Source organism: Dendropsophus ebraccatus, chromosome 3 (assembly GCF_027789765.1).
Source record: "Dendropsophus ebraccatus isolate aDenEbr1 chromosome 3, aDenEbr1.pat, whole genome shotgun sequence".
Classification (NCBI taxonomy): domain Eukaryota; kingdom Metazoa; phylum Chordata; class Amphibia; order Anura; family Hylidae; genus Dendropsophus; species Dendropsophus ebraccatus.
The window spans coordinates 139,340,332-139,357,019 of record NC_091456.1 but is presented as its reverse complement, the minus strand read 5'-3'; the positions used below and the strand labels follow the sequence as shown (position 1 = coordinate 139,357,019).

The 16,688-nt window shown below is 42.6% G+C and overlaps 2 protein-coding genes across 3 annotated transcripts in view; one reads left to right on the top strand and one right to left on the bottom strand.

Annotated features, from left to right (window-relative positions):
• The window catches only part of IQGAP2 (IQ motif containing GTPase activating protein 2), a 195,886-nt gene that overhangs the window by 131,425 nt on the left and 47,773 nt on the right, over window positions 1-16,688 (top strand). The window lies entirely within an intron of this gene.
• Window positions 645-9,250, bottom strand: F2RL2 (coagulation factor II thrombin receptor like 2). Its single transcript, XM_069962770.1, has 3 exons — window positions 9,001-9,250; window positions 6,656-6,946; window positions 645-4,985 (listed from the first exon to the last, which is right to left on the bottom strand). The coding sequence occupies exons 1-3, from the start codon at window positions 9,053-9,055 to the stop codon at window positions 3,742-3,744; spliced, it is 1,590 nt and encodes a 529-aa protein (XP_069818871.1). The 5' UTR covers window positions 9,056-9,250; the 3' UTR covers window positions 645-3,741.

Below are 16,688 nucleotides of genomic sequence, written 5' to 3'. Positions count from 1 at the left end.
ATAAAGCATTGAAGATTATTCTGCTTGGACGCTGTTAGACTTCTTGTACTTCTTATACTTTTCCATCTGTCATACATGGATTTTATATATTACAGTAGGACTAAAAGCCGAGATTGATGATAACTACTTTCTTGTATGCGGTCAGTATTTGAAACATTAATGGGGTAAATGGGTATTTTTTATGTATAGTGCTGCTCAGGCACATGATATATAAAAAAAAGTGCACTATGTTTGGGCAGGACTGAAACCACACTTTTGGGCCCCATACAACTATATAAACAGAGACATAGAGTCAATGAGTAACACGTTAAGATGTGTGTCAGCATCACTTTTGGACAGGTTTCCCCATTTATAACCCAATACAGAAGAGCAGAAAACAAGGTATGAACCTAGTCTTAGGGTTGGACTCTATACAGGCCAAGAATTTTACACCGTTTGATAAATCTTGGCCATAGTGTATATATACTGTATAATATAAATAAATAAATATGTATACTGTAGCTATATATACATCCACCAGACCACTGCTTTTAGAGCAGAGTGGTTGTCTGTAACCTAGACAATGATTAGGAGGAGGAAACAAGTTTGCTAAATGATTGTATTTGCAAAAATATTTACCTTGATGAACTCTACAAGTATAACTATATTAGTCTAGATAATACCCGTTTGACAGGAGATCAAAAACAACAAAACTATCACCATTCCCAATCCAACATTCAAACAGGAAAAAAAGTTTGAATTGTTCTAAATAATTATTTATTACGATATAAATCAGTGGATATAATAATAAATGAATATAGTTGCAGCCAGGTGAAGATAAATGACAGCACAGGATGGTGTCCCATGTACAGTCACTTTTGCCTGCACGTTTCTTCCATTTCTTTCTATTTCTTCCTTTTCTAGCACTTGACACTAATAGTGCAGGAATTCAGTGTTTACAGTGTGAGCGTGCTAGTTCTTGTCACCTTGGGCCTCTGAGCGCATTGCTAGCAGATTGCTACATTGTATACAGATGTAGTTCCTAACCTTTCCATCTGCTAACTCATTATAGTACATGGAAACAGCCTATTCAGACATAAGCCTTTAATAAGCAGATCTGTCATCAGGCCATGCTGTCCTGTGTGTTACACAAATATATTGTGCTGCTTGGCTAATAAAAGCTACCAATGAGAAAAACACTTATACACCAGTCTGAACCCAGTCTGTGTGTATAAGGAGAACACAATCGCTGCCTCCCACTGTGTGTATAACTACATATATGTTGGTCCATCCATTTTAGGCTCACACAAGGTAAATTTTCAATAAATAACGGCCATTGCAACACCGGCCATTATTTATTGAAAATAAAAGTAACATTGTGTCCTGACAGTGCAGACATTGTAAAGTGTGGCTCCAGCCGCACTTTACATTGTCTGTCTATGGTGATTTGGAATGCAGGCACCCCCGACTGGGCCCGAACCCCATACCAGCCGGTGTGAACTTCACAGACAGACACATGACTCATGATCAATGTGTCCATTGTTTTCTCTGATCGCTGCTGTTAGCCAAAGAGTTCTTACTTATTTAGTACTCCCCATATTAAATAATGCTGCACCCACTGATAATAGATTTGCTTTAATCCATATCCGTGGTTTCAGAAGATTCTTAAAAGCATAGCTATTTGTCATTCCCTCCATTTCATGGAACCAGAGCTGGACTGTTTGCCAGTAGTGCACACACAGAGCTTTCTTTCCCTTACTTCACTGGCCAATCATTCTTTTTGCTGTGCCAAGGCATACTGCTGAAGAAAGTGTACTAAACTGAACAGCTGAATGTGCTGGGTGATGGTTTGCACAGCAAAGTGGGTGGGGAGAGCAGTTACTGATGCACTTTGTTTGCAAAGTTCTATGTAAGCAGAAAAAAAAGAAATAGAAGCAGCAGGGTCATAGTTAGAAAACAGTTTTACTAAGCACCAAGGTGTTGCTGCTGCTGAAAAGCTAAAGGGAAGGGGAGATGACATTGCAGCACTGGGGACCTACGGAAGTAGGTACACTGGTATTTACACATTGGTCAGCAGTGAGGCAAGACCAGAGGGAAGCCTTGATTTACCTTTTAGGAACTGTGGGGATCATATTCAGCAGGCTGACCAGCTCGCAGATTGCAGGTATATAGCCTAGGCTTTCTCAGGCTCTCACTTGCAGAAAATACAGGCAGATCTCTGCCCTACCACCTGTAATTTGTCCTGATCTGCCTGTTACTAGAGCCTTTTCTAAATTCAAAACATGACCAGTTGGTGGGTCTTGAGGACTGAAGTTGAGAAACACTGGTCTAATTTCTCTAGCAACAGGCAGTGCACAGCATTGTGAGCAGAAGTGAGACACCTAGCAGCCGAGATTTTAGAGCTGTCTCTTACATGGAGGAAAATAGTTTGAAACAACAGTGACGATCTAAAGGGAATAAATACCATTATGGTTTTTTTTTTATAATTAAAATCTATACTGAAACATATTGCTTTTTCTTAGTGTCTTTTTATTTTCTAATAGTACTTTTTGTATTCAGTAGTACATATGTAGCTGTATGTAATATACAAGATGTCCAATGCACTGTGTTCTTGGAGAAATGCTGGACATGAATGCCACCCAATAGAGTGCACTGGATTTCCATCATGGTGTTTGCTCTTTTACTGGCAAAATAGTGTTGTATGCTGTTATTTTGCCTTGGATTGTTGACACATAATATCTAATGAATGTAAACACAGAATAATGAGAGAAGAAATGTCATATTCAAGGTTTCTAGTAGTTGCAAGGGTGGCTTGCATTTTTCTCTTAGTTATCATTTATGTGGATTGGCAAATAAAAGTAACTTTAAAGGGTTACCCTGAAGGGATAAAAAAAATGTTTTTAAATTAACTGGTGCTAGAAAGTCATACAGATTTGTAAATTACTTCTATTTAAAAAATCTCAAGTCTTCCAGTACATATCAGCTGCTGTAAGTCCTGCAGAAACTGGTGTATATTTTTTCCAGTCTAACAAAGTGTTCTCTACTGCTACCTATCTTTGACGGGAACTGTCCGGAGCAGCAGCAAATCCCTATTAAAAAAAACCTGACTTGCTCTGGACAGTTCCTGACAGGGACAGAGAGCATTGTGTCAGACTGGTAAGAACACACCACTTCCTGCAGGACATACAGCAGCTGGAAGACTGGAGATTTTTAAATAGTAGAAATTTACCTTTCTGGCACCAGTTGATTTAAAATATTTTTTTCCCTCTGGAGTACCCCTTTAAGGCACATGGTTTCCCCATAGTATAGTAGTCATATTATGAACCTGCAGATGAACCACATTACAACCACCACCACTCTTTATCCCACTCGCCTTAGACTTACCCTTATTATAATGGAACTATTCCAACTTCCAAAGTTGGGAAATAACTGCAACAAGTAGCTAACTTTAGAAACTCTTTAGAAAATACATTTATATGAAGTCACATATGTACAAGAGTCACCAAATATAGTCTATAGATTAATATATTTTTAACAAGTAAAAAAAAAAAGTCAGTAATTTCATATACACTGGCAAGTTAAGTAAAGTGCTAGAATAATCCTACAAAATGTCAATATGTCACTTTCTGTTGGGTTGGACATTGGTTATAATGTACAAGCAGCCACTGCTGTATTCATCTTTCACATTTAGTGTTTGGTCAGAAACCAGCAGGTGGCGCACTAATAATGGTTGACCAGATGGAATCAGGCTGACCTGTGCAGCTAGGAAGCAAGTAATATTACTTGAGTTTCTTGAGGCAGCTTATTTATCGTCACATATTCATTGGTGGGTTTAGTCATTTCAGACATAAGAAAGTACAGAAAAGGATCCAGGCAACTGTTCAGACTGCTGAAACACAAAGCAATGAGGTAACTCCCATACAGGTCATCCAGTTGAGTGTAATGATATCTGACTTGGTGTATGATAAGGAGGATGTTGTTTGGAGTGAAACACAGGGCGAATATAACCAAAAGCAGCACGGTTATTTTTAGGTAGAGAAACCATTTCTGGTTGGAGCTTCCCAAGGTTTTTATGATGGAAAAAGAACAAAATGCAATCACTGTGAATGGGATAAGGTATCCAAAGACGGCTAGCGATATAAAGTAAAAGAACTGAAATGCGTCGGCAGAGGTTTCATACACGTCATTACAGGTGATAATGGAATACTTCCGTAAGTTGCACGTCTGTCGGTTTATGAAGAATGGTATCATGAACATGAGAACCGTGACCCACACAAGGCTACACATCAGAAGGGCACAGGTCCGTTTTGGTAAACTCCGGTATATGAAAGGGTGGGCTATTGCAATATAGCGACTGATACTGATGCACATAAGCAGAAGGATTGAGCAGTACATGTTTCCATAGAAGAAAATGGTTGTGATGCGGCACATTCCTTCTCCAAATATCCAGTTGTTGCCATTGAGGTGGTAAGCAGCCCTAAATGGTAGCATGAGGCAGAAAAGTAAGTCTGAAATGGCAAGGTTGGTGTAGAATATGGCAGTGCAGACCGTTCTGGCTCTAGAGAAGAGCATTTTTAGGACTATAGCATTGGAGGGTATCCCAATAAGGATCACTATAATGTATATGGCTGGAATCAGCTTTGTACTGGTAGAACTTCTAAGGTATGACAAAGTAGCATTGTTGATCAAAGGATTGGACTTGCTTGGCACTAAGTTTCTGCTATCATTTGATATAGCCTTTGAGAAACCTTGGTCTGGATTAGGCTTTGAGGTGCTATGTCTTGATGAAGGCTTTGAGGCATTGTTTCCTAATGAAGGCTCGGTGTCTTTTACTGATGGAGGCTTAATGGTTTCACTATATGATGGACTTTCAGAGTCTCCATGATTAGATGTATCATCCAAGTTTCCATCAGTGTCATTAACTCGCTCTGTTACTCCGGGATACAACCGAAACGTCCTTGGGCCCTCAGTTTTCGATTGATTTTTCTCCGCTCTCAAATGTTTACCTGAAAAATTAAGTGTATGTTAATATATTAGATGCCCTTTATATGACATTCAAAACATTCTTTCTCTGTACTGTTTTCAAGGGCCCCATTACACAGGATGATTATCTGCCGAATCAGGCAGGTACTGCCCATGTAAGGGCCATATTACATGGGACGATTATCGTTTAAAAAATTGTTAGATTGTTCGGATTTAAAAGATAATCGTTTCATGTAATAGTAGGCAACGATTAAACGACCAACTAGAAATTGCTGATCGCTTGATAGAATCTGGACCTATTTTCATCGATCGTTCACAAATCGTTTGAACATCGTTAGGTGTAATAACATGTTCGGTCGTTCTCTGGTCTATCAGCCAGGAAAGGAAGAGCGCAGAAACAACCGTAAGTAAGGGCCCTATTCCACCGGACGATTATCGTTTGCATAATCGTTAACGATTAATGATCTCAAACGACCGCTATTGCGAAAGACCTGAAAACGTTCACTCATTTCCATGGAACGATAATCGTTACTTATGATCGTAATTGCGATCGTTTTTCTTCGCTATTTATTCGCTATTGCGTTCGTATCTATTGCAAACGACCGAGCGATGTCTTATTCAATGCGAACGTTTTGCGAACGAGCAACAATAAAAATAGGTCCAGGTCTTATAAAGCGATCAACGATTTCTTGTTCGGTCGTTAATCGTTAACTGCATTTCAACCGAACGATTATCGTTTAGATTTGAACGATTTAACGATAATCTGAACGATAATCATCCGGTGGAATAGGGCCCTTACGATAATCATCTTGTGTAATAGGGTGAACGATTTAAGTTTGTTTGTCATAGCGGTCGTTTGAGATCGTTTATCGTTAATCGACAAAAAATCATCCAGTGTAATACCACCCTTATAGAGACAACAGTCAGCCGATGATCGCTGTCTTAAAACTTGTTTTAAAATCATTGTTCCGCCCCACACACAATTAGGCTGGGTTCACACACAGTATATTTCAGGCAGTATTTGGTCCTCATGTCAGGTCCTCATAGCAACCAAAACCAGGAGTGGATTGAAAACCCAGAAAGGCTATGTTCACACAATGGTGAAATTTGAGTGGATGGCCACCATATAACGGTAAATAACTGCCATTGTTTCAAAACAACGGCCGTTGTTTTAAGATTACAGCAAATATTGCCATTAAATGACGGCCATCCACTCAATTACAACATTGTGTGAACAGAGCCTTTCTGTGTTTTCAATCCACTCCTGGTTTTGGTTGCTATGAGGACCTGACATAAGGACCAAATACTGCCTGAAATATACTGTGTGTGAACTCAGCCTTAAAATGTAATACAGATGCAACGCACTGCCAATGGCTGAATATAGCAAGGGCTGCACAGATGCACAGAGATCACTAACACTGTCTATGCAGCCATGATACAAGGTTTTTAAGCCGTGTAATAAGCTCAGTATGAGATTCTTGAATCTAGCACATTGTCGCTCTCTTACAGTGCAGTGTTGGGCCATGAAATTCGGCCCTAAGGCTTCACAGAGGTTTTTGGTATCTATAAGCTGTAATCGTATTGCCTTTTTCCAAACTCTGGTAAATGTATTCACCAAAAAAAAAAGTACGACAAAGTAACTAATACGATCGGGTTTTTGCTTACATTTAATATAGGCTTTAAGATACAGTACCTTGACTGAGTTTAGGGTTCGAGGTTCTATGTCTTGATAAAGGTTTTGAGGCATTCATTCTTGATGGGGGCTCTAAGGCCCTTCTTCCTGATGAAGGCTCAATAGCTTTTACTGATGGAGGCTTGATGGTTCTGTGATCTGCTGAACTTTCAGAGGCTCCATCATTAGATGGATCATCCAAGTTTCCATCAAGGTCATTAAGATTGAGTTGTTCTGTTATTTCCGGGTACAATCGAAATGTCCTTGGCCTCAGAATTTCAGATAGATTTTTCTCCAATTGTAAATGTTTGTCTGAAAAAATTAGCATATGTTGATGGATTAGAAGTCTTTCGTAAGTGTTTCTGTACTTAAAAGCAGATATTTCCAACTACCAGATAGGAGATTTACTTGATATTTACTTCATCTGGACGAGAAGGGATGGGGTAAGGGGAGGGGGGCTTTTTTGGGGGGTGAGGTTGAGTTGGGAAGGGGGGATAGAGGAAAACTGTTTGCCATATATCCATTGATATGATGTCGCATATATACCCTAACCTGACAGGAGCGAGACACTCAAATCTTTGCTGTTACCTGCTATAATATTATTTCAAATGTATCTTATACACCTTTTACTCGCTCTGAACTCTCAGTCAGGGCTTATGCATGACGTTGTCGTTACTGTTAGAAATGATATCTCCTTTGTCTGTTCACCAATAAAATGTTTTTGGGGAAAAAAAAGGCAGATATTTAAAAACATTATTTTTCTATACTTACAATGCCTCTACCCCCACCCCTTTCCAAGGCCGCTCAGTGGATTTTGGTATCTAGAAGCTGTAATCGTATTACCTCTTCTAAACTCTGTTCAATGCATTTGCCAGAAATTATAATGCCCAGAGTACTCAGAGACTAACAACTGTTTGAATATGCTGGGAGCTGTAGTTTTCCAAAAGTTGGAGAACACAAGTCTAAGGGATGCCCCACAGTGGTAACAGACACCAGTAGACCCCCATTATAATATGACATTCTTTTGGCCCCTGTGATTATGCCTCTGCCTTTCATAAAGGAGCTTATAAAAAAAAAAGACTCTTGGATTACTCAATGTGAATTTACCTGGAGGCAGATTCCACACTGATGTCATTGTGGATTCAGCCTCAAAGTCTGCATTGAATCTGCGCCCCATAGATGTAAATGAGAAATCTGCAGGCATGTGAAATTCTGCTTCAAGACTTGATATGTCACTGGTTGAAGAGGATTTTATGAGAAGTTATACTATTGTTTGTTTTTTTTAATTCCTCCTTTTTTTAATTTCCAAATTAGTGTCGATGAGGATTTTGGCAAGAATTTGATAAATACTTAATATCCCTTTTAATCTAAATGTATAAGTTAAAATGGTAATCATTAGTATCCGGGGAATTGTTGTGGTCAGATGACAGTGTGTGGACCCCCACCTATTAAACATTGATGGCCTGTTCTTGAAGGTATTATTAATTTCTGCTCCCAAAGATGTTCTATGTTTTATTTTCAGGGGATGTCTTATTTTTCCATGGAGAATTCACATTTATTGATGAATAAAAAAAAATTATATTTATTGTATACTGTACAATAGTTGTCATCACAAACCAGCATAACCAGACATAACCCTGGTGGCGGCGGGGGTCTTAGATTTGGGGGATGCCTTATTTTAAGCTATCCTGTAAATCCTCCGCTATGCCTTATTTTCATAGGATGTCTTATTTTCGGGAAAACAGGGTATTACAAAAGTCCTACCAATTACAATAGCGAAGGTCCCCTTTCCCCTGAGTGAATGGTGCAGCACCATGCTTGGCCACTGCTTCATTTGTTCATAGAGGAAATGCTAAAGATAAGTATAGTTACTTTCATTTCACTCTTTTAATCGGTGATGACCCCACTGGTCAGACCCCCAACCAACCAGTACATATCGCCTATTCTGTGGGTAGATAATAGGTTATAATCTTAAGATGTCGAGGTTCAGGAAAACCCTTTTGTGGTAAGGTCTGAGAGCAGAGACCTACTTAGATTTACCTACATTTACCACCGGAATAAAATGGGCTCCTTGTAATCTACCATGTTTCTTGGGTTTGACTTTACTTTATATCTCCACGCTGGGCTGACATGTTCCAGTAGACCCTCAATACGTATCCATGAACACGCACATTAACAGTATTCATGGGTTAACTGTGTATTCTGCTATCACCATACTACAGTAAAACCTGATTTTCTAGTTTTTATCATATGGTTGCACAACTTTATTGCACTCCTCTGCTTGCTGCTGGTGGCCATGCCCTGATAATGTCTGAGAGTGTGATACCTGAGAGAATCAGATTTCATATATATGGCTATCTACTTACAGTTTATGCTGTGGGCAGTCACGGACAGGAGGAGCAGAACCAGCAGGACCTCCATTTCTCAGGATTTCTTGGCTCCGCTTGTTCTTTACTCAGTCATGGCTGTGGATCTCTTGAACAACAGCCAGTGCAGTCTCCTCAGTGGCTTCATGCCATATGTCTCTTGTCAAACAATGCAGTAGCTCAGTGGGCTGTGTAACATGTTTCCTCCTCCTTAAACGTAGTGACGCATACAAACATACATGACTGGACAAGGCGACGGGAGGAAATAAAGTTTTTACAGTGCTTCTTAACTCTTACCTGTCTGGTACCATCTGTCTTCCCTCAATATACTGGATGCTTTTTGCTTGCTTTGCAAAACTTTTATTCATGTCTGCTATCTATAATCTGAATGCATTTACTCCTCATAAACTACAATAAATAGTAATATAGTGTCATCTACTGATCCGACCCGAGAGAGAGAGACCTTGCCTATATAAGTTTACATTCTATAAGATATCAGGGATAGATGCAATAAGTTAACAAGCTTTGCCTTGTCTGGAGAGGAGACAATGGGAAAGTGGATTAAAGTGAAAATATAGCAGGAGAAAAGAATTTTCAGAAATTGTATATTTGAGAATTAGGGGCTGGTGTCTTCTATTATGGTCTGGTAAGAAGCGAAATATAGAAATAATAGAAATCTGTTTGCTGCTCAATTTCCTGTTGGTCTGGGTGTATAGCTGGTGGTCTAGATCAGAAGTGATTAGACACAGTTAGTAAAACTTTCTCTACATTATCTTGCTATGGCTTTGCCTCCTCCTTCCTATGCCCTACCCAAGTTGACTGAATAGTAGTCCCTATGTGATTCATGTATTCATTTTCCTAGAACAGGGTGGTGACAGGCAGAATCAAACAATAGCGAACGCTGTGACAATATTTGATCACATTTGTTAGAGACGACAAGGCAATAGTGTGGTGGCCTAATATCAAGATCTGTTGGTCCCTACTTTGGGTTTTAAAGGTAGATTGGGATCTCGGACTATCATTCATCTGGAGCACAACCAAACTGGTCTACAGCAAACAATGAATTTATTTGATATAAACTGATCAAAAGATGTTACTAGCTAAATTCAATGCAATTTAATCAAATTTGTTACAGAAATTGGAAGCATACATGATATTGATTAGGAAAGCCTTTTTTTTTGCCATTTGTATACAAACCAAACTTAGTCACTGCAGAAGCTGCTATAGTCACTAATCCCTTGGAGAGGAATAGCACGCATGGTTCTACATCCAAAGAGAACATCATCCACAAGTGAATAAGACCAAAAAGTGTTTTTTCTCCAAAGATGCTGCTATATTGGCCAAGATGTTCCTTCCCTCAGTTGTCCTGTCTTCTACTCAACCTCTTTAACAGGGCCCAGCTTATCCAACTTCCCTCAATGCAGCACTGGTGGTGGTTATTCCGAAGCCAAAGACAGACCCACCCTGTTCTATATTCTGCTGGCATTCTGATATTAGAATCCCCACTAAATACCTGACCAACAAATTACTTAAGTCATTCTGAACTTTACACATCTTGACTTCAGATCTGGCAAGTTAACAGACATCAAAATTAGGAAACTTTTCCTCAAAATTGAGTTTTCTTCTCTGTAAAGATTTCTGTAGGGCATTAGACCTACTTTTTTTTTTTTTTTAATTCCCTGTACACTATGTCCTCATATACCTTACTGATGATTGTTCTTCCTTACAATAAACCTAAAATATGGTCGTTTCTTACTGTCACTGTTGGGTCAATTTACTATTTTCAAATGATCCATCTCCCAAAATTCCTATATCTTTTGCATTAATTCCCTATCGCTCTGCCACTTTGCTCTTCTGCCAATAAGTTGCTATTTTCCATATTTTCTGTGGCTAGGTAAACCCCTAGTCTAGTCTTGCCACTAGAGATGGGTAGCGATTAGCAAACTTGACTGACGCTCGGGTTCAACAGTATTTGACTCCTGGTGGCTGGAGAATTTGGATACAGCCACCGGGAGTTAAATGCCGAGTTGGGAAGTTAAATGGCAAGTTTGCACATCACTAGAGATGAATGAAAATATGGTTTCGCAAAACCCTCAATGCTCAGCATTTGACTGCTTGGAAAGCATGGATACAGCCTATGGCTGACCCAAACAGAACTGTAGTTTCATCTCTACTTCCCACACTTTAGACCCCTAAGTTCTGTGGTTTTCTGGTTTTCTAACTGCCCCCAATCCGCTTAATTTTTTTCTTATTGGCCTCCCAGCTAGTCAGTGTGCACTGGTTGCTGGATGTTGACTATAGTAACGCAGTTGCTGACTTTCACAAGACCTTGTCAGGCTCCTACAAAGAATGTGCTAACACCATCTTCCGTTATCTTTATCTCTGGTGTGAACTGTGGCAGTCATGTCCAAAACAGTCCATAAAGTGCTGATCGGTGTGGAATGTTCCTAGGTACAGTGTCTTTGTTTCAGAGGGTGCAACACACCCTCTCCCAAAAAATTGGCACCTCGGGAAGTACTTTCTCTTGCTCTGGTTGCAGCCACGCATGAATGATCTCTGAGACAGCCCTGTGACGCCATAAAGCCCTTAGCTCTGATAAACTTGTTGATTTTGTTGAGTTTATGTAAATTGGGTCTGAGCCCCTCAGCTAAGGCCCTATTCCACCAACAGATCTGACAAGATTATCATCGCATCTCATCATGTAGAGAGGGAAAAGAGCTGACGCTCAGGAATAGTAAAGAAGGAGAAGCAGTAACATCTAGAGAAAGGGGGGGGAAGACAAGGGAGAGAAACTACAACACAGAGGAACACACAAAGGGAAAGGGCAGTGACAACCTACATACACACCAACAAAGGAAGGAGCCAAACAGGGGAGGTGGGGGAGAGGCGAGGCAGCTCACTGAGAGATGAGAGTCTTGTATTCGTCAGATTCAGCAAACTGTTCCCAGTAGTACCAGGTCTGAAAGAACCTGGAGTTCCGGTCGTGTAATTGAGCGGTAAGGTCCTCCATATATTTAAGGTCTTCCACCTTCCGCAACCACATGGAGATGAAAGGGGGGGTCTGCTGCCTCCAGAGGGCAGGAATACAGGCCCTGGCAGCATTGACCAAATGGCGGAGAAGGGAGCGGCGGTAGCCTCTTAGCGGGATGTCCGACATGTGCAGGAGAAACAGCGACGGAGAGAAAGGCAGAGGAGAGTCTGTAAAGGTCGAGGCAATACGCCAAACCTCTCTCCAAAAGGGGACCAATTTGGGGCAACTCCAAAAGGTATGGAGGAGGGTCCCTTCCTCACCACAGTTTCTCCAGCACAGGGGAGATACTTCAGGTAAGATTCTGTGAAGGCGGACCGGAACCCGATACCATCTAGAGAGAATCTTATAGCCCGCCTCCTGTAAGCGGGAGGAGATGGAGGAGGTATGAGTACAAGTATATATTCGGTCCAATTGTGGGCCCGTAAATGAAACATTTAAGTCTTGCTCCCAGGCGGTGAGGAATGGGGGAGGCGGCTGTTCCGGGGGGGGGATCCCAGCATGGCGTATAGAAGGGAGAGAGAGTGTCGGAGAGGGCCCGAGCCCAGGCATAACGTCTCTGAGTGAGTGTGCGAGAGAAAGAGGATGGAGCAGGTAGAGAAAGGAGGAAGTGGTGCAGCTGTAGGGCACTCCAGAACCCTAATGGGGCGGGGTCGGGGAGATCACGGAGCTCAGAGAGGGACACCCAGGCTGTCCCCCGTAGAAAGCTATGTGCACGGAAGGAGCCTGCCTGAAACCATTCCCGGAAAACAGGGTCAGAGGTTCCAGCCGGAAACTAGGGGGAGCCTATGACCGGGAACAAGGGAGATGGGTGAGGAGCTAGGGAGGCCGAGGAGAAATACTTCTGGCAGAGCTTAAGAGTCGGGGCGACTGTCGGGTGAGGCCCGACCAGTCTACTGGAGTTGTGAAGCCAGGGAGCTGCCAACAAGGAGAGGGGCACAAGTGACCTTTCAAGGTCGACCCATAATTTGGAAGAACTATGTCGGTGCCAGTCTATCACCCTGGCGAGATGACTGGCTACATAATAATGAAGGATATTGGGGAGGCCCAGCCCACCACGCACCTTTGGACGATACAGAACTGATTTCGCTATTCTGGGCTGCTTGTGGGCCCAAATGAATTTAGTTAGTAAAGAAGAGAGTTGTCTGAAGAAGCTCAGGGGCACCGTCACCGGGAGGGCTTGAAAAAGATACAGAAGTCTAGAAAGGATGTTCATCTTAAAGATGGAACAACGGCCAAACCAAGTGAAGGTGCAACGGTGCCACCCAGACAAATCCGCTTCAATCTTCCTTAGCATGGGAGGGAAATTAACCCTGAAGAGATCGGAGACGGAGGGGGTAAGCTGGACCCCTAGATAGGATAGAGAAGAACTCGACCAGCGAAAAGGGAAGGAGTCTGCGAGAGTGGAGGCCAAAGAGGGAGAGAGGGAGAGGTTCAACGCCTCAGACTTCTGGAGGTTAATTTTATAGTTGGAAAGGGTTTGAAATCTGGTAAGCTCAGAGAGGAGATTGGGGGAGAGAAACAGTAGGGTGAGTGAGAAAGAAGAGAAGGTCGTCCGCGTAGGCTGCTACCTTATGAGTGGCCGACCCCACACGAATTCTGTCTGACATGGCGTAGGAAGGGCTCCAGTGTCAGTATGAAAATTAGGGGGAGAGTGGGCATCCCTGACGGGTACCGTTGTGTATTGGGAAGGGAGAAGAGAGAAGGCCGTTGACAGAGACCTGAGCCGAGGGACGTGAGTAGAGAGAGCCAATCCAGGCCAGCATACGAGGGCCCAGCCCAAGGTGCTGGAGGGTGGCGGTCAGGAAGGGCCAGCCAACTCTGTCAAAGGCCTTCTCTGCGTCGGTAGAGAGGAGCATTGTTGGTGGAGAGTCAGAGTGGGTATAGTATATGAGGTTGATGACCCTAGTGGTGTTATCTCTAGCCTCTCGGGTGGGCATAAAGCCCACTTGGTCTAGGTGGATGATGGGTTGTAAGAGTGGAGTGAGGCGGGAGGCAAGGATTTTGGAAAAGAGTTTTAAGTCGAGGTTCAGGAGGGAAATAAGGCGGTAGTTCTGGCAAAGGGAGGGGTCCTTTCCGTCCTTGGGGATAACTGTAATGTGGGCACGCAGGGAGTCGAGGGGAAGATGAGAGTCGGCAGAGAGGGAGTTATAGGCCGCTAGAAAGTGGTCAGGGAGCAGGGGAGAGAAGGTTTTATAGTATGGGAGCGTGAGCCCGTCAGGGCCGGGGGCCTTCCCCGACAGGGAGGATTTGATAGCCCAGTTCCACTCCGTGGACGTGATAGGCGCCTCCAATAGGGATACGCTCTCATCCGGCAAGGAGGGGAGGCCTGAGCTCGACAGGTAGTCGGAAATCGCCGAGCGCAAAGCATCCGATGAGGACATTGAGGGTGGAAGGTTGTACAATTCACTATAGTATGAACGGAAAGCTTCCGCTATGTGCGAGGTTAAAGAAAGTTTAGAGCCCGACGGAGAGGATATGAAAGGTATAAAAGAGCGAGACCTTTGGACCCGAAGCGCACGGGCCAGGGTCTTGCCAGGCTTGTTGCCGAATTCAAAGTAATGGCGGTGGCAACGAGCCAATGAGGCATTGGCATAGGAAAAGGTAAGGTCCCGGAGCTTGCCTTCTGCCAAAGATTTGAAGCCAAACCCAGAAACAGACTATAATCAAAGAACAGATCATAAAGGAAAGACTGGATTTCTCCTCTTTTCAAATCCACTCCTGGGTTTGGCTTCAAATCTTTGGCAGATAATCTGTCATCAGATCTGTTGGTGGAATAGGGCCTTTAGTGTGCCTTTTAATGCTAAATTGACACATGCAAGTTTTTGGAAAATTGCCACTACTGTTTTTGTGCCTTTTGAATCCACTTGTGGCTTTGGCCCAAAAACTGCAGTGGCAGTTTTCCAAAAAAAACTACCATATGTGATACCAGCATTAAATTGTGTTACATACCCATAAAACCAGGGAGTATGGCAGTTGTAAAGGAAAGAGCTTTCCTACTTGTCCCAGCTGAGCCCCCTCCAAAGGGAGGAAAAAAGTGAGATCTGGACCTGCCGCAGAGCTACACCTCTTTAGTCCTCCTAAAAGGTTTACCACAGGATGTTCTAAACTCATTTCTCACCTTTAGGGTGCCTTCACACGTAACGGATCCGCAGCGGATTTCATGCTGCAATTCACAGAGACATCCGCTGCGGATCTAGTGCCTTTCATCCCTTTGAGAACACATACTTGCAGCGGGATTGACATCCCGCTGTATGTGAGTTAACTGGCAGCAGCCCGCCACCGAGAGCATACATTACATGCTTTGCGCCGCAGCTACATGTGAGGCTCCTGGCTCTGATCCCGCTCAGCCAATCAGTGCTGCCGTTAACTGATTGGCTGAGCGGGACCGGAGCCAGGAGCCTCACATGCAGCCGCGGCGCTGAGCAGGTAATGTATGCTCTCAGTGGCGGGCTGCGGGGGGTTAACTCACATACTCACAGCAGGGTGTCAAACCCGCTGCGAGTATGTGTTCTCATAGGGATGAAAGACTCTGTATCCGCAGCGGATGTCTCTGCGAATTCACAGCGCCAAATCCACTGCAGATCCGTTATGTGTGAAGGCACCCTTAAGGGATTCTGTAATCATAAAAGTCTATTCAGTCCATTTTACAACCCCAGATGAAGCGAAACAATGCCAGGGCCATGTCAGTATATTGTACTGAAGCAAGACGTCTATGTCACACTTGGTAGAATAGTGAAGAAGTCAGGTGATACCTTTTAGAGGCAAACTCAGTATATTTGATTGTAAGCTTTTGGGAGTCTAAAATCTTTTGATGATCTCTGTCTAGTGTGTATATAAGTCTGTAAATTCAGTTTTGTATTACATCATGTCTGATGAAGGGGGCTAGACTCCCGAAGGCTTATAATTAGCCTCTAAAAGATATTACCTGATTTCTTCACTATTCTAATGCTTTCTATGGCTAACACAGGACATTATTCTACTATGTCACACTTAAGAACAGACCTGTTTCTATTCTTGCAGGGTCCTGTATTCTTGCTGCGGCTTCTTTACTTACATTATATTACACATAGTCAATCACTTAACACGTTTTCCTTTCACCGCTAAAAATAAGCAGGGACCCATGTTCCCCATTCCTTAAGCACAGCAGGTTATCTGAGTTTCTGGATAGAAAGGTAAACCAGGAATTGTTTGGTGTATTTAGCTGTGATATGAGACCTGTAGGTATAAATAAGGTAACTAAGGTGTGGTCTGATATGTGTGACTGCTGAGCCAGCTCACTGATCCATACTGATAGTGAGGGTAATTTTGTATAGATTTAATTTCCCCTTGTGATTTCTACATCTGGTGCTGTAGTATAGGAAATACTAACTTACCTAATTCCACGAAGTATATGATTATAACTCAATTGCTTATGCCGTTACGCTAGATGTGTTTTCAGGACCATTTTTAGACTTTTTTTTACAAAGATTTTGTTCACTTCTCTAGTCCTTTAAATACCCCAGCTGTGGCTGAGTGCGCCTCTGCCTTGATCATATACCAATATGGCAAACAGATCACTGATCTCAGGGAGACCAGCCAAAGAAAACACTGTTGGCTGCTAGTTAAAGCGCACAATACAGGAAGTCTCAATATGCAAAAAAGTCTGTGGAGCCACAGT